Below are 18,395 nucleotides of genomic sequence, written 5' to 3' on the forward strand. Positions count from 1 at the left end.
CCGATTATAAGTTTTCTGCAATTGCCTTATTTTAACATCATTTAGGGATGAGGACGTCCATCTAAGGATGCACTGTACAATACTTTGTAGGGGGGGGGGTTAAAGCAACAGTAGCTTCCCCCTCAAAGCCCCCTCCCAATGAGCATGCGCGGATCGATAGCAATTCGCGTAAGCCAGCTGATAGCGGGGTGGGGGGCACTAGCGTGCGGACAACGCGTGGGCGTACGAGAGTTGAAAAGGGCTCTCTCTTCCCCGAACGAGATCTTTCTCAATTTCAACGCTTCCGAGCTCCGTGCTGTCCACGCCGCTCCTCTCCCCAAAAACCGAGACAGAGAAAACAGACTGCGTTTTCGCCGACCAGATAGTCCGTTTTTTGCAACCGCCCTCTACGAGAAGATATCGGACATCAATCGTCGGCGTCTTGCAAATCGGACCGAATAAACATCGGATCTTGGCTAATATTAGCAGTCATCAATCTCCCCTTTGGAACTTTGCGTGAGTAAACTTTGCAGTTATTGCTTCGGCGTAATGTAGCGCGGCCTTTTATCTTCCGTTATTTGACCCGGCATCCTCTCTCCATTGTTCCTTCGTCCCCGCTCCTTTCTACCTGTTGAGCCATTGTAAAACAGCAAAAGCCGAAAATCGCGCGTCGACGCGTTCGCTTTTATTTAGAGCTTGTAATAAAGGCGTAAGTTGGCTTGAGCTTCCGTCTAAGATACGAGGGACGGTTTAACGACGCGCTACAGGTATCGGAGTTTAATTACCTTCCGTTTACGCGTGTCTCTCAGGACTTCCCACATGGCCGCCAGTATCTTGGTGCTTTTTTCCCTGGTTGCGGGTGCTTGTTGGGCCTACCCGTTCCCCGTGGTCCGGAGAGCGGCCGGATTCGGCGCCCTCAGGAATGACCTCTACGGACAAGAGACCTTCGCCGACCGTTCTCTGTACGGGGTTCCGGCTAGACGATCCGCCACCGGAGTCTCCAGGTCGGCTTGGCCTTTTATGAACGACTACGTCCTGAACCGAGCTCCGGGCGCGCCCCTCCAGGCCGGACCCGTGTCCTTCGGCGTTCCCGGAGACGCCATATGGGCCGACGCTCTCCTCAGATTCGACGAGTCCGCCGGACGACTGGCTGAGAAGAAACCCCAAGACGTGGTGGCGCGGCTGTTACGACGACAAGAGCCCTACGCCGAATCCGCCGGACAATACCCAACCAATGGTACGTACGACTAATAAACCTAAAGCTTTTCGAGATCTAATCAAAAATTTGTTGGTCTCTTTAGTCGACTACGGCACCGACGAAGAGGAAGACTACGATGGCCAAACTGATTTCATGCCCGAAATAACGCAAGAACTGAGCCCGGAGATTCTGAGCTACGCCAACCAGTACCAAGCGGCCATCCCGGAAGAGGAAGCCCCGATGTACGACGCCACTTTGCGCGTGGTTCCCCAACAAATCCCGCTGGCCATCGCGAGCCCGGATGAACAGAGTGTCAGGTACCGGGAATCCATCCTGCCCTACCTGCTCATGTCCGCCTTGGAGAACGAAGAAAGCAATTTGGCGGCCAGAAACGTCCCCCGACCGCAAATACCCAACCTTCCCGAAATGAGTCAATTCGGCGAAATCAAGGCCGACGTTCAATCGCCCGAAATTAGCGGCGTCAACGGCCAGAAACCGGTCCTCGCTATGGTCAACCCGATGGCGATGGAGACGCTGGACAACGCCAAGAGGATGAAACCGGCTTCGGAGCGACCCTCGGAATCGGTCGCCCCGACCCAACCACCCGTCGCCCCATCTTCGACCACGACCGAAGCCACTACCACGGTCAAAGCCACTTCCAGCCCGGTCAAAGCCGAAGCTCCCAAGAGCGTCTTTCAGCGAGGTCAAGAGGAAGTGGCCATGTTGAGACCTCCCTCCGACAACCGAAGATACTCCAACCGGCTGAGCGCTCTTTCGTGGCCCAAAGAACTGGAGGAGGACGACACCGAAGAGCAGAAGAGACAGCTGCGAGAGTTGCCGGCCGAGAGCGCCTCCTCCGACGCCGCCAGATCGAGCAGTGACTATATGGTAATTATATCCCGGTTTCTATTTTCGCCTCCTTTTGTTCTATCCGGCGGGAATGGCGACCTGACCTACTTCGGGATGATCTTCCTTAGCGTTCCCGCAAATAACCCCAAATAGTTCTCATTAATGGAAATGTCTCATGTAGGTCACGGCGGAATAGATGCCACCCGCTTTCAATTCCCATTTCCCAGAAACGCGAACGGACGGAACTCGGCCGATTGATTTCGTTGGGCTGACCCGAGGGAGATTATCGCGTCCTCCCGTTTTTCAACGGAGACTCGGATTAAAAACGAGGTCAAAGTGTCAGCGGATCGTACAAATTTATTTCACTTTAAACGCGAGAAAAACTCATTTCCCAAGTTTACCCAAATTGGAAAACGGAGTTTGAAAATATTGACACACTCGAAAAGAAACTAGTCCGTACTTAAATAACATTTAAATTTAAAATTTCAAGTTTATTTCAAAAGTTAAAAACTTAGAGTCATGGTTTAATATTTTTCCATATATTGTGACCGTTTAAATTCATATTAAAATTACTTTAAAATGCTCAATTATTTTAACACTGAACTTAAGAAATACGTAGGATATTGGCTTTCTTGAGATCAATTTCTGGTTCCGGTACCACGCATTGGCACTGTTACAATTCCGGTAATTTGAAAGTGATTAATTAATTAACTAACTAAAAAGGCGATTTCTTAGCTTATCTACTCAACTTTAAATTGCTAAAACTATTTTAAACACAAGATAAATTGTTTTTCGGGTATAAATGTCAAATCAAATTAAATCTTATTAGAATAAAATTATCTATAGAGATCTACCTGTGGTTGAGATATAAAAATCAATAGGTTCTTCCTATATATATATATATATATATATATATATATAAATATCGCATATATTTTCGCGCAATAATCCACAATAACACGAACCCTAGTAAAACTCAATTTGATCCGCCATAGATAGCCTCGGAGCATTGCCGATAAACTGCAAGGTCTTCTGGGAAAACTAATAGATAAACGCTACCCCCCTCCCCCCCCCGCAAAAACCCAAACCCAATTTTGCCCTCCTCATATGAAACAATTAGTTTTCCGGCAATTATCTCAAATGAAATTGGGGACCCCCCCCACACCACACCACGTCTCCATCTAACAAGAACTCATTTAGCCTAATGAGAACTCACGAGTTTACCTAGCCTAACCTATTATCTAAGCCCCTTATCTTAAACAAAACCTTTCCCAATTGTATCGCGCCATCTACTATCGGTGGGAGACTATCTTGTCTTTTAACCCAACTTTTGAATTGGACGATTTCTTTAATTGATATAGCAATTAATTATTACAACAAGATAAAAAATATACACATAGATATATATTGAATTTGACGATTCATTTAACTATATTTAGTAAATCAATTTAAATAGCAATCGATTATTGCAACAAGAAAAATTATTTTTACCAACAACACAAAAAATATGGTTTTAAAAATATTGGGGGGTGCTTCTATAAAATACTGCAGGTCACGTGTAAATTTTTTTCCTACGTCACTAGCTTTAGATAGAGAGCACGTGCTGAAGTCGATAAAGATTTTGAAATTTTAAGTCCACGTGAGTGCCAATAAAGTACTAAAAAGCTTTTAATATTTTTATTGTTTTAATTTATGGAAGCACCTATTAATATTTATCTATATTTATTTTATATTATATATTGTCAATTATACAAAACTTTGAAATGGACATAGAGCTGGAGAAAGTAGTGAAGAGAAAAACCCTTTATGAGAACGGTAACTGATGAAACGAAACTTCGAGTTGCCATAGCGACCACCTTTTCGGAGAGAGAGAGAGAATGAGGCCGTTAGAGATGGGACGAAGCGGGGGTGGCTCTGTTGAAGATGAAACTGTATTTGAGGGGGGTGGAAGGCTGAAGGGGCGGGGGTGGGAAAGTGAAAGGTCAAAACCTCCGGATTGCTCCATAATGCGTATTCGAAGCCAAAAATAGCTTTTGTCGATCCCTCTCTTCTTGAACTTCCCACCCCGCCGTTTCTTTTATTGTTGGCCTGGCGGCGCGCTCTCCTATTCGCGACCCAAAGACGAAAGTGGGGTCACCAATTACTCCACCGCTTAAACTGGACACTTTTCCGAAAATAAGATTGCACCGAATGGCGTATAGGTTGCTTTCGAGTGACGTAATCATTTCTATAGTGGGAGTTAGTTCTTCTTATAGGATCCGATTCAAAAATACTTTTATTACGCAAAAATGGGTGGTATCAAAAGTAGATAAAATATATTTTCCGAAAGAATTATTCATCTGGGTTGTAAAAATTAAACATTTTATCAGGTACGACTTAAAATTTACCACGTTTATTATAAAAATTACACATCGTAATTCATAAACCATATTTTTCCGATAAAATTATCATTATTTGATGAATTTTCAATCTTTCTACAGTAAATGTGCATTTTAAGTCAAAGTTCTGAGTTTGCTACGTTAAAATAGATGGCGCTAGGAAATTAATTGAAGTCAAGCTTCCTTATCACCCACTCTATCGGTGTAATGTTCGTTCGTTAGTTAATTAGTTACAGCCTGAGGTCAAATTTATAACACACGAGTCTATGGGAACTTTCGCTCCGTAAATATTACTACATTGATATTTTTCGCGATATTTATGTAAAAACTTTAAATATTCAGGAGGAAAAATAGTTTTCTTAAAAGGCTACTGTATTGTTTAAATTTTGGAACTATTATCACGAGGAGGGACGACTTGAAATTCCGGTCAAATTTTTCAAATAATTCTGGGGTCCTTGAAATGATGGGAATTCTATTCATTCGGCGAGTCATACAATAATTTCAAATCAGATTCTAACTTATGTGGCAATACGTAGCTACATAAAGCCCATCTATTTACGTCTACCACCATTTCAAGACATACAAAACCCATCGAGCTCGGCAGTCGGAAGAGCAATTTTTTTTGTTGGACATAATAATTCAGGCCAGCCCATTAAGCACCGCTTGTGTCGGGTAGGGCAATTAACCTTTAGTTGAGCAAATTTGTTAAAGTTGGAGGTGGATCTTGAAGATTATAGCTGACGTTCTACGCGTAATAGGAAATAACTTCATAGTATTTTAATGTAACCATTTGAATCGTTTATTAGCGAGGCTACAAATTAGCTTACTTCGTTTCGGAATTTGGTCGCCATAGAGACAATCTACCGTCTGACAAAAAGTCGGGCTACATTACGGTTAAAAGTACCAGATCCGTGCTTTTTAAACCTCAGGCTAGTAAAGCTTTCAGCATAATTTAAATTTCGACCTCTTAAATATGCACCATAATCTTGTTGTTCTCCAAGAATGTATTTATATACTAAACGAGAATTACTTCGTTGAGACGAATTTTCGCGTTTTCCATAATCCCCTCAAGCTCTGACAGTAAGCTCCTCCCCTTATAAGTCAATCAAATCGTCCCGCGATCTCATTGGCTCTCTACTGACGTCTTCCAACGCGATATATGATCAAACCGCTCTCTCGTGGCGGGGGAAAACTAGACCATAGTGCTGGCGTCACATAGTCATTCTGCCTAAGTAATACAGACATTGTTGGAAATTTCTTCTCTCCGGAGAATAGAATGGAAATTAGGTAAATGCGGTATTTTTGTAGAAAAGTCCAGCTTTTATCTCTGGCTATTCCCAACAGGTTTAGTTCTGTTACGGAGGTTAAGCCAAAGCGAGCGAGTTCTAACTGAAACTCTGAAACGTTTAGAGGGAGCACTACCAAGTTAGTTAGTGCGGGGCAGGATGAGAAATAGGCCACGTAACGTCGTGTACTTCATCTCCCAAAACGACGCGTTTTAAACTTCTTAATTAGGTCCCCTCTATTTGTAATAACTTAAAAGGCAAAGCCATTTCGTGCGGGTTTAAACCAACTCTCCGAGTCTCTCGTTGGCTTTCACGAGGTCCGGCTCTCGGCTTGAAGTTAATTAAGACACCGAGAAGTTTTAACGAGCCACTTTTGTCAGCTCGAATTTACTACTTTCCTCCTGAAGGAAATAAATCTAATCGGTTAAGTCGGTAAAGTTTAAAAGCATTTTTACACCGCGCGTAGCGGTTGACGCAAAGTTCTCGCATTGGTATAGCCATCTATCGGTTCGAATCGGTATTAAAAGTGCAGAGTGTGTACAGTGGGTTGCCTTTTTAGACTTATCCGGCAACCGTAGAATGAAGACTCTAATATATAAAGTTGAGCGTTTATTTACATATATATTAATTCAATTAATTAAAGTTGTTTTGCAGACCGTGTCCGTCGAAAACCACAGTCAGGGTACCATGAGATAGTATACCCCTATATATATATATATATATATATATATATATATATATATGTTTGTCCGCTATAGGAATCTACAGTTTTCAACTTAGATCTACCGCATTTAGTATACTATCTCATGGTACCCTGACTGTGGTTTTCGACGGTTACGGTCTGCAAAACAACTTTAATTAATTGAATTAATATATATGTAAATAAACGCTCATCTTTATACTATACTTTGATCTTAGCCAAAAGACCGAGTTTCTTAATTCTTTAGCCAAACACAGGAAAAAATAATTGCATTTATTTTAAAAGCCTCCTTTTATAGACACTAGGCCGTATAATAAAAGGCAAATTATTATGTAACCAACGTATAATTGGTTAAAATTGTCATTAACCAGTTGGTTATATTGGGTACGGTGCCATGCGTGGAGCCAGTAATTAGAGCGTTCTATTACCTTATTGTATCTGTTGAAATTTCGTTTTAGGCGCTTTTTCTTTGATATTCCTCGGTTAATTTTAACAAGAAATGTGAAATTGTAATTCAAGCATACAAGATAAGTTAACTGATCATAGTCAAAGTTGTTAAAATTTTTCCAAGATGAGATACTACCCCTTATAATTCAAATAATCCTATTTCTCCGGGAAGTACCGGAAATACAATAAAAATAGTTTTTACTTCTTCTTACGATTAAATTATTTTCACTTAATGCCTAGAGTAAATGTAAACTGAGTAGCGTATAATGCCACGGTTAATTAACTTTCTAAAAAAATATTTTAATGGAGATTTTTTCTTCAATCTCCAAGAGTAAATGTAAACTGAGTAGCGTATAATGCCACGGTTAATTAACTTTCTCAAAAAATATTTTAATTGAGTTTTTTTCTTCAATCTCCAAGAGTAAATGTAAACTGAGTAGCGTATAATGCCACGGTTAATTAACTTTCTCAAAAAATATTTTAATTGAGTTTTTTTCTTCAATCTCCAAGAGTAAATGTAAACTGAGTAGCGTATAATGCCACGGTTAATTAACTTTCTAAAAAAATATTTTAATGGAGATTTTTTCTTCAATCTCCAAGAGTAAATGTAAACTGAGTAGCGTATAATGCCACGGTTAATTAACTTTCTCAAAAAATATTTTAATTGAGTTTTTTTCTTCAATCTCCAAGAGTAAATGTAAACTGAGTAGCGTATAATGCCACGGTTATTTAACTTTCTCAAAAAATATTTTAATGGAGTTTCTTTCTTCAATCTCCAAGAGTAAATGTAAACTGAGTAGCGTATAATGCCACGGTTATTTAACTTTCTCAAAAAATATTTTAATGGAGTTTCTTTCTTCAATCTCCAAGAGTAAATGTAAACTGAGTAGCGTATAATGCCACGGTTATTTAACTTTCTCAAAAAATATTTTAATGGAGTTTCTTTCTTCAATCTCCAAGAGTAAATGTAAACTGAGTAGCGTATAATGCCACGGTTAATTAACTTTCTCAAAAAATATTTTAATTGAGTTTTTTTCTTCAATCTCCAAGAGTAAATGTAAACTGAGTAGCGTATAATGCCACGGTTATTTAACTTTCTCAAAAAATATTTTAATGGAGTTTCTTTCTTCAATCTCCAAGAGTAAATGTAAACTGAGTAGCGTATAATGCCACGGTTAATTAACTTTCTCAAAAAATATTTTAATTGAGTTTTTTTCTTCAATCTCCAAGAGTAAATGTAAACTGAGTAGCGTATAATGCCACGGTTATTTAACTTTCTCAATAAATATTTTAATGGAGTTTCTTTCTTCAATATCCAAGAGTAAATGTAAACTGAGTAGCGTATAATGCCACGGTTATTTAACTTTCTCAAAAAATATTTTAATGGAGTTTCTTTCTTCAATCTCCAAGAGTAAATGTAAACTGAGTAGCGTATAATGCCACGGTTATTTAACTTTCTCAAAAAATATTTTAATGGAGTTTCTTTCTTCAATCTCCAAGAGTAAATGTAAACTGAGTAGCGTATAATGCCACGGTTATTTAACTTTCTCAAAAAATATTTTAATGGAGTTTCTTTCTTCAATCTCCAAGAGTAAATGTAAACTGAGTAGCGTATAATGCCACGGTTATTTAACTTTCTCAAAAAATATTTTAATGGAGTTTCTTTCTTCAATCTCCAAGAGTAAATGTAAACTGAGTAGCGTATAATGCCACGGTTATTTAACTTTCTCAAAAAATATTTTAATGGAGTTTCTTTCTTCAATCTCCAAGAGTAAATGTAAACTGAGTAGCGTATAATGCCACGGTTATTTAACTTTCTCAAAAAATATTTTAATGGAGTTTCTTTCTTCAATCTCCAAGAGTAAATGTAAACTGAGTAGCGTATAATGCCACGGTTATTTAACTTTCTCAAAAAATATTTTAATGGAGTTTCTTTCTTCAATCTCCAAGAGTAAATGTAAACTGAGTAGCGTATAATGCCACGGTTATTTAACTTTCTCAAAAAATATTTTAATGGAGTTTCTTTCTTTAATCTCCAAGAGTAAATGTAAACTGAGTAGCGTATAATGCCACGGTTAATTAACTTTCTCAAAAAATATTTTAATTGAGTTTTTTTCTTCAATCTCCAAGAGTAAATGTAAACTGAGTAGCGTATAATGCCACGGTTATTTAACTTTCTCAAAAAATATTTTAATGGAGTTTCTTTCTTCAATCTCCAAGAGTAAATGTAAACTGAGTAGCGTATAATGCCACGGTTATTTAACTTTCTCAAAAAATATTTTAATGGAGTTTCTTTCTTCAATCTCCAAGAGTAAATGTAAACTGAGTAGCGTATAATGCCACGGTTATTTAACTTTCTCAAAAAATATTTTAATGGAGTTTCTTTCTTTAATCTCCAAGAGTAAATGTAAACTGAGTAGCGTATAATGCCACGGTTATTTAACTTTCTCAAAAAATATTTTAATGGAGTTTCTTTCTTCAATCTCCAAGAGTAAATTTAAATTGAGTAGTGTATAATGCCACGGTTATTTAACTTTCTCAAAAAATATTTTAATGGAGTTTTTTCTTCAATCTCCAAATCAAGGATGGATTTATTTATACTTCGGGAGAAAGACTTTTATCGTTGCTGACAATCCCTATCATGTATTTAAGCTCCTTCCTCCTAAATAGAACCAATCATAATACATTTTTGCCTAGTCCAAATGTTTTGCCCACTCACGCGAAGCTTTCCTATTCCAAAGCGAATTGTGTGTTCAGTTTAAAAGAATCAAGTCCCTAAATTTTGACCTCAATATCATTGCCCCCTGGATTAAGAGAAGGCCTAGAAATGGGCAGGTGTTGAATTTTTGAAACTGGCAAAATCAATTTTAGATTTATGCCTTTGTTGGCCGAAAGATGGCCCTAGATCTTTCTATTTTGACGTCATCAAGTCAGGCTGACAGCGAAAGATCGGCTGCTATTGCTTAAGGGCATTAACTTACGCGATAATATTTAAAATTTCCGCCTTGATCGTCTCGATATAAAGGTTGGAAATCACGCCATCTACTGAGTGTTTCGCGAGCGTGTAAAAAATGTTTGCCGCCCCCTGTAGAAAAACGATTTCTAGGCCTTCTCTTAATCCAGGGGGCAATGATCATAAAGTGACCAAATATTTTCGTTTCGCCGCGCGCCATCTATCAGATCAAAACCGTACTAAAGCAAATAGAGTATTTAATAGCGCGTAATTTATGTATTTGCAGGTTCCCATCGCCCATTCAGCACGCAAATGGCCGGCAGCGCTGGACGAAGTTGACGACTGGCTAGCCGGAGAATTGAACCAATTAAAGTCAAGACCGGAAACGGAACGATAAAGGGACTTCCGCCGCGACAACAATTTCATTCCAAAAACTGCCCCTTTCAAATTTACTACTTCTTTACGGAGACCGAAAGCGATTGAATAGCTCGTGTAAAAAGCGAAACAAATCTTCTTTAAGATCGTCAGAGATAATTAAAACCCCCGTGAAAATTGAAGGTGAGTTTATTCCAAGAAAAGAAGGTATTTATATCAGAGAGACAACCCCTCGAAGCCCATCAAACCAAATATATCCAAAATCTTTATACCAACCATTCCAAAATGGCCGCGCAGCGCGGGTCACACGATGCAAGATCTATATAATTACGAACCTTTACTTTATATCTGATTAATCCTAAAATATCCCGTGTCTAAACACTAAATAAATGTACAAGCGACGTGAAAAACCTATGGTATTTACTTTTTTAGTTCATTGTTTAAAACGGTGAGGATTTTTCCGTGAACTTGTGTGCTGGTGACTGAGAGAGATCTATCTTATAACTGTGAAGTCTTATGTGTGTCTATGTTCTCTGCCGTCGTTTTATGGACCAAAACATTGTCACTGACTTTTGAAAAATCGATCAGATTTATCAGATTTTTTTATCCGTTGATTTTTGGAGAAATTTTATTTTTAAAAGATTATTTTATCGTTAGAATTTGTTCCCAAAAACCCTCAATATTTGATCGCTGATCAGGGGTGCTTACGCTAAATATTATTTCTTGGTCAATAACGAAAGTTCGGAGATTTTCTACGACAATTGTATTTTTTAGAACAACAGTTGTAGTCAGAGTCTAACCCATTTTGAACATTTTTCAAGACGGGTATAGTCGAGTTAGGACATCCTATCGCGCTAAACATTTTACTTAACGAGACAGTATCTAAACCGAGATCTGGCGCCATTTCCAGTAACTATTAAAAATAACTATTCCTAGTGCCCTCGTAAATTCGATTTTCCAACGTTATATTATGGTTAAAAAAACCATTTTAAGGTGCTACTTAATTTTCCTTCAAACCCTTAATTTAACTTAATATCATAATTAAATTTATTAAAATTAACCAGTTAAAACTCCCCATACTGAAACGTAGCGTTTCCATAGCAACAGCGAAACCCGCAGCCAAATTCTTCTAATAGTACAATCTCTAAAAACCAAAAAAAAACTCAACAATCACATTTTGATATTCGGTATAAATTCCCCATTTTTCCCGATTAGTTCGAGCACGGACCACCTGCCCCTAGAGGGACATGTATCACTGGTAGACATAAAAAAAATATATATGTATCGAACGTGATGCGGCTTTTATAAGTGCGCGCCCTCTCACGGCAAGTAGAGACAGTTTTAAAGGTACAAAGACGACCACGCGTGACTTTTTTAATATAATTTTTATTTTCACGAGCTATTTTCTGTTTGCTGTAAATAAAGCCGCATCACTTTAGAGACAACATATTTCGAGGTTGACGCGAGTCCTTCTCGTTGTAGGTGGTCTGTGTTTCGAGTAATCCCCCGCTAAAACGAAACTAGCCCCATCTAGCGGTAGGGAGGGAAAATGGCGCCTCGTATCTATCGAAAAACTTACGACGATGTTTGGGGTCAACCTGGAGTAAAATCAATAGAGTACTCCCAGCCACGCTACGAAACCTTTTAAATCTCTCCTCCTGGAAAATTTCCGGTCTGGCTTAGGCTTAGGAAGTTAGGAGTTTTTTATTCTCTAGACAACCTCGCTGAAAATTGTAAATAATGTAGGATTTATTTTGGTCCTATCGCGTTATTGATAAACAAGGTCGTGGTTATAATTTAGTACCGAAGCGGGAGAGAGGCGGAGCGAGAGAGAACGAAGTTTTCCAGTCCCTACTTGTAATATAGTCCGTGTTTTCTTCGTCTTCTATCTCGATGTTATGGTCATACATATAAAAATATATATACAATATAAAGTTTGATGGAGGAATATATATTGAAGAAAAAATATATATAAATTGGAAGGCGGCAGATGTGAATATAATATATATTGGCAGCGACAGTCGGGGGCCGTAAATGCTCACACGTTTCCTGTAATATGTACATATAATAAACAAATAAAATATATTTTGTATTATGAAAAAAGTTCGAAAAGAGATTGCGATCTAAGTCCTGAGTCTAATAAAAATTCAGAGTGTTCCACACTTTTGATTCGTTGTCATCCCAATCGAAAATAGCGTCTATTCCGACATAAGGTACATTTACTTATGGTAATAGACGGGTTAAACTACCCCTTTGAAAACGTCTAGCAGTAACGTGTAGGGGTGTAGGTTAAATAAAGCTACGTCTACACTTCTACTTGTTTCCCTGACACGTTTTCAAGCGGGGGTTTCACTTGTGTACTATCAGTTAACACGTAGTTATAATAATAATTATTCGAGCGAGCGAGGCTTACTATGCTGGTCGAAAACATTTTGGCCTCAAATCTGTTGAAGTTTTACACAGAAGGTTTTGAAATGACTACCCACTTGGAATTTGCCAGCAATCAGGGAATTTTCGCCGAAATATTGGCTTAAACGGTAATTAATGGTTATTAAAGCCATATCTGCCTTTGTTTCCATCTGAAAGAACTACCTCTGACCTCGCTAGTTGCATCTTAAATTCAACTACACCGCAAGAATAACTTTAATTTACTTACTTAATAAGTAACATAATAACAATAAGTATGACACTTCCTATTGCTTTAACGCTAATTTTCTAACCGAACCTTTTTTCGGCACTGATACTCTCTTCAAGCTGTGACTTGGACTCGCGACTTACCGTTTTGGAGGACTACGTTTTGATAAAAATTTAAGCCTAATATCACGCGTGATAAAAAACATGAGCTCGTGGCACCGTGAAATGTTTTTTTACTTTTTATCATTTTAGCCTAATATTCCGCCTTTCTATCGGAAACCAGATATTTCGGCTTAGCGGAAGTCTCGCGTACTTTAGACACTAGAGGGCTCTGTGCTGAGAAAACATCTTGATTACGCAATAACTAAGAAAATCAGTTTGGTTGTAAATCTCGTTAATGGTCATACTTATTGTTATTATGTTAGTTGTTACTTATGTTAATAAAGATAAAACAAATGGGAAAGCAGGTCTGACTTATGGACAGCGGCCAACAGCTAGCGTCAGCCAACCTCCTAAAAGGTTGAACAACCATGGAATAACATAGCAGTGTAATAGGTAGTTATTGTTAAGAAATTAACCAAAATAGTTTTTCGTTAGCTAATGTAATTTTAATAGATTCAACCAAAAATGTATTTCTGTAAAGGGTGGTTTTTAAAAGGATAAAAATAGGGGGACGCAAAATAATGGATTAAGCCTAACTTAAAATTTGGGCAGCTTTAACTCTTAACGCTGGAGTGTGTCCTTATAATACTACCAAGAACGAGTGGTCGGACATTCCCAAAAAAAAACGTACGGGATTTCGAAATCTCTGTGATTTCGCGATTTCGTCAAAGATTTCGCGGTTTCGTCAAAGATTTCGCGATTTCGTCAAAGATTTCGCGGTTTCGTCAAAGATTTCGCGATTTCGTCAAAGATTTCGCGATTTCGTCAAAGATTTCGCGATTTGGTCAAAGATTTCGCGATTTCGTCAAAGGTTTCGCGGTTTCGTCAAAGGTTTCGCGATTTCGTCAAAGATTTCGCGGTTTCGTCAAAGATTTCGTGATTTCATAAGTTTTTGCGATTTCGTCAAAGATTTCGCGATTTCGTCAGAGATTTTGCGATATCGTCAGGGATTTCGCGATTTCGTCAGAGATTTTGCGATATCGTCAGGGATTTCGCTATTTCGTCAGGGATTTTGCGATTTCGTCAGGGATTTTGCGATTTCGTCAGAGATTTTGAATTTTGGTCAGAAATTTCGCAATTTCATAAGATTTTGCGATTTCGTCAAAGATTTCGCGATTTCGTCAGAGATTTTGCGATATCGTCAGGGATTTCGCTATTTCGTCAGGGATTTTGCGATTTCGTCAGAGATTTTGAATTTTGGTCAGAGATTTCGCAATTTCATAAGATTTTGCGATTTCGTCGGAGATTTCTTGAGAACTGTACGGGATTTTGTACAAATGTCCGACCCCTCGACCAAGAATGGATTTATTTACTGTCAGGAGAATAACAATGTTGAGACAATCCGTTAATATTAGGGGCTAAAAATCGACTCAACACAGTCATTCCTGATACCAAAGTCGGCAATTTTACGCTGAGATTCGCTATTTCGACATTTTTGCGTTATTGTAGAAATCTATACGCATTTTCTAATCCCACTGACACACTTATGGCATATTACCTTACTTACATTAATAAATAACTTGTTTCCCGAATCATATTTACGGCTGGCTGAATATTTGGGGGTTTCTCGGGGTTACAAGGTTACTAGGGGATTAAATTTATATTACACCTAAAGGCAGCCACAACAACCGAATTTAATTTGTACTATTGGTCCGCCATGCGATCGAGGATAATAGTACCGCAACCAGGTATTAATTAAAGGGACGGTTTGTGGAAAGCTCAGATAAAAAGTAAGTAGAACAATCCGTGCATAGCCTTTCAATAATATCAGGATTATTTTAATTTCTACTTATGGATAATGACTATATCGTAATCCACGTCAGTCTTAGGGAGATAATAATAATAAAATTATAATAATAATCAGCTAGGCTAATACCTTAGGCCTAAGTCATCAAGCGACTTTTGAAGCCATTAATTCAGGTAGCCGGGTTACAATGCGTAGGAGGGTGGTGGAGAGCCCTTCATGCCACGCGAGCCAACAGCTCCCTACACTAACTATTACCGTTAACCTCAACATGGAAGGGGAAACCGATGAGCTCGGAGGAAAACCTCTTAAAACAGTGGGGAAAGAACTTGCAAACTCAACGCGGAAGAAATTGTTCAGAGTTTTCACCCATAGTGCCACAAGCTATGAGCGAACCCAGCTCCTCTTGCTGCGAGGCGAAAGCGCTAACCACTCCGCCACCCCACAAGCTAATTTAAATTATTTTAGCTTACTCTAGAGCCATCTAGACTAGTTTCGGTCACGATTAGAATTAATTGAAAAGTTCTATTTTGATAACCGACACGATCAATTAAATTCGGCCAAATTCATTTGAAGTCTTACGATGTTGATATTTCGATTCAATGTATAACAGCGGTTCCCAAAAGGTGTTCCACGGAACCCTGGAATTCCGTGGAAGGTTCACAGGGGTTCCGAGAATTCGCAGCGCGGCCATCTTTGTTTGTGTCAAGAGTCTTTTAAGATATGTAAAAAAAATGAGTTGGGGTTCCGCCAGAAATTGGTGGATAATTTAGGGTTCCATAGCAAAAAAAATTGGGAACCGCTGATGTATAATAATACCAATTTCTGGCGTTTTCACCAAACTATTATATTTTAATTAGATATTTTTCCGAATAATGATGTATTCAACTCCCATTTTATCACAGTAATTTTACCAAATCACCTCAGGGGCGTAACCAAGGGGGTAAAATTCAGGGGGAAGAAGCCTTGATTTGGCGAAATGTTTCTTCGATTTTTTCTTGAAAATCTTTTCCAAAAAAATTATTGGATGGGAGTTTCCGTCTTATCCAAACTAAAGGTATCGAGGGGCTAACCACTCTTAGAAAGTCTGTACACCAGATTACGCTTAGACTACCACTGCCAAAGGCAGGGACTTCAAAGATTACGCGTAGTCCCATTAGTACAGTCAAAGGTACGGCTCTGTACACCGATTACGCGGAGTGATCAGCCCCTCGAAAGGTATAATGTCGATAAACCACATTTTTAGCGACCAATGATAATGCGAAAACGTGAACGTTTGGAAACCAATTTTGTTAAGAAAAAACGTTTTACTTTACTTCCTGAGTGCCAGAAGTTCCCATCTTAAGCCACGGTCACACCAGGGAACTATAACAGAGATCACCACGTTGACGGACATAATTTGATGATTGTTTAGAAGCATAATACTATAATGAAGCTTAAAAATAATAATCTACATTAAATATTTATTGTTCACTTTGAAATTTATGCAATAGATATTTCTTAAATGGATTAATATAACACGCGTAGAAACCCTTAAAAATTCAACAGAAAATAGGCGAGATTCTAAATTCCCGCCGCCGATTTACGGGAAATTAGTTCTATTATCTTTCTGCCAAATGTACTAGATATTTTAAATTTCTTAACCCGCAACTGAGTATAGAATATTTCGCCTATGGCATAATTAACCACTTGGGGGCTCTGTTGTGAGCTGAATTAATGGCGTTAAAAGTCGCTTGACTTCGGTTTCCCTTTTCCGTAAAAACTTGTAGAGGTTAACGGTAATAGTTAGTGTTGCGAGCTGTTGACTCGCGTGGCATGAAGGGCTTGCCACCACCCTCCTACGCACTGTAACCCGACCAACCGAATTATTAACATTAAAGGTCGCTATATGATTTAGGTCTAAGGTGGTGCCTATTAGCATAGCTGATTATTATTATCATTGCTAATTGTCATACTTCATTGTTCGTATGATATAAGTATAATAAGATTTGCGAATTACACTTTTTTCTTGATAAACCAGTATGTGCAAAAAGTAGCTATCGTTTTACCAATGGGGTATTAAATCCCTGCGCTAAAACCTGCTAAAAGTAAAAGCTTAATATACTTGGCTCCACCATGAATAAATTATTAATTTTTGGCTTGATCAAAACCGTGGGAATATTAAACATTCTCTTTCTTTTGTCAAATATTTATATTTACCATTTTTTACAATAATAATTTACAAATTAAAGGGTCGGAATTAAGAAAAAAGATTTTTAAATGTATACATTCTCAACTATTAAATATACATATCAGTTGGCACAACTGAGATAAAACTCAAATTGAAATAACTTTCGAACATTTAATACATATATTTTGTGTTTTAAAGGGAATACAACCTCAACGCATTCTTTATGGAAGACCCTAACAATTTAATCAATAATTCAGTAACTAGTGTTGCATCTATAGCTTGGTTGCTGGTTTGGTAATTTACTTTATTTAACGCTTATCAATCATTAGATATCAGATGTTTTTTTTTGTAAAAAAATCAATTTTAGTTTGCTTCATTTTTTTGTAAAAAAATCAACTTTAGTTTGCTTCATTTTTTTGTAAAAAAATCAACTTTAGTTTGCTTCATTTTTGTAAAAAAATCAACTTTAGTTTGCTTCATTTTTTGTAAACAAATCAACTTTGGTTTGTTTAATTTTTTGTAAAAAAATCAACTTTAGTTTGCTTAATTTTTGTAAACAAATCAACTTAAGTTTGCTTAATTTTTTGTAAAAAAATCAACTTTAGTTTGCTTCATTTTTTGTAAAAAAATCAACTTTAGTTTGCTTCATTTTTTGTAAAAAAATCAACTTTAGTTTGCTTCATTTCTTGTAAAAAATCAACTTTAGTTTGCTTCATTTTTTGTAAACAAATCAACTTTAGTTTGCTTCATTTTTTGTAAAAAAAATCAACTTTAGTTGGCTTAATTTTTTGTAAAAAATCAAATTAGTTGGCTTAATTTTTTGTAAAAAAATCAACTTTAGTTTTCTTAATTTTTTGGTCAACTATAGTTTACTTAATGTTTTGTAAAAAAATCAAATTAGTTGGCTTATTTTTTTGTAAAAAAATCAACTTTAGTTTTCTTAATTTTTTTTCAACTTTAGTTTGCTTAATTTTTTGTAAAAAAATCAACTTTTGTTTGCTTCATTTTTGTTTATGAACCGATCACAATTTTCATTCATTTTAACCAAGAATCATATGCTTCGAGAACCAGTTTAAAATTAAAATATTAAGTTGAATTATTTGAATCGTCATTCTTTCATTTTACATCTCTTGTGCCCACGAACAACTAGCGCCATCCATATAATGGAGTGCCAACATTGGTACGTGAAATATCGTCACAAATCGGTAAGAAGCTACAAGCAATACCATCACAAATCGGCAAGAAGGTACGAACAATACCGTCATAAATCGATAAGAAGGTACGACCAATACCGTCACAAATCGATAAGAAGGTACGACCAATACCGTCACAAATCGATAAGAAGGTACGACCAATACCGTCACAAATCGATAAGAAGGTACGACCAATACCGTCACAAATCGATAAGAAGGTACGACCAATACCATCACAAATCGATAAGAAGGTACGACCAATACCGTCACAAATCGATAAGAAGGTACGACCAATACCGTCACAAATCGATAAGAAGGTACGACCAA

General features: G+C 37.5%; 1 protein-coding gene across 1 annotated transcript; it reads left to right on the forward strand.

Annotated features, from left to right (window-relative positions):
• Positions 1-283: 283 nt before the first annotated feature.
• On the forward strand, positions 284-12,268 carry LOC149934749 (uncharacterized). Its single transcript, XM_090154013.1, has 4 exons — positions 284-495; positions 789-1,216; positions 1,281-2,065; positions 10,077-12,268. The coding sequence occupies exons 2-4, from the start codon at positions 799-801 to the stop codon at positions 10,185-10,187; spliced, it is 1,314 nt and encodes a 437-aa protein (XP_090010139.1). The 5' UTR covers positions 284-495; positions 789-798; the 3' UTR covers positions 10,188-12,268.
• Positions 12,269-18,395: the final 6,127 nt, after the last annotated feature.

This window comes from Leiobunum rupestre, chromosome 7 (assembly GCF_980474605.1).
Source record: "Leiobunum rupestre chromosome 7, qqLeiRupe1.1.hap1, whole genome shotgun sequence".
In the NCBI taxonomy this organism is placed as follows: Eukaryota; Metazoa; Arthropoda; class Arachnida; order Opiliones; family Sclerosomatidae; genus Leiobunum; species Leiobunum rupestre.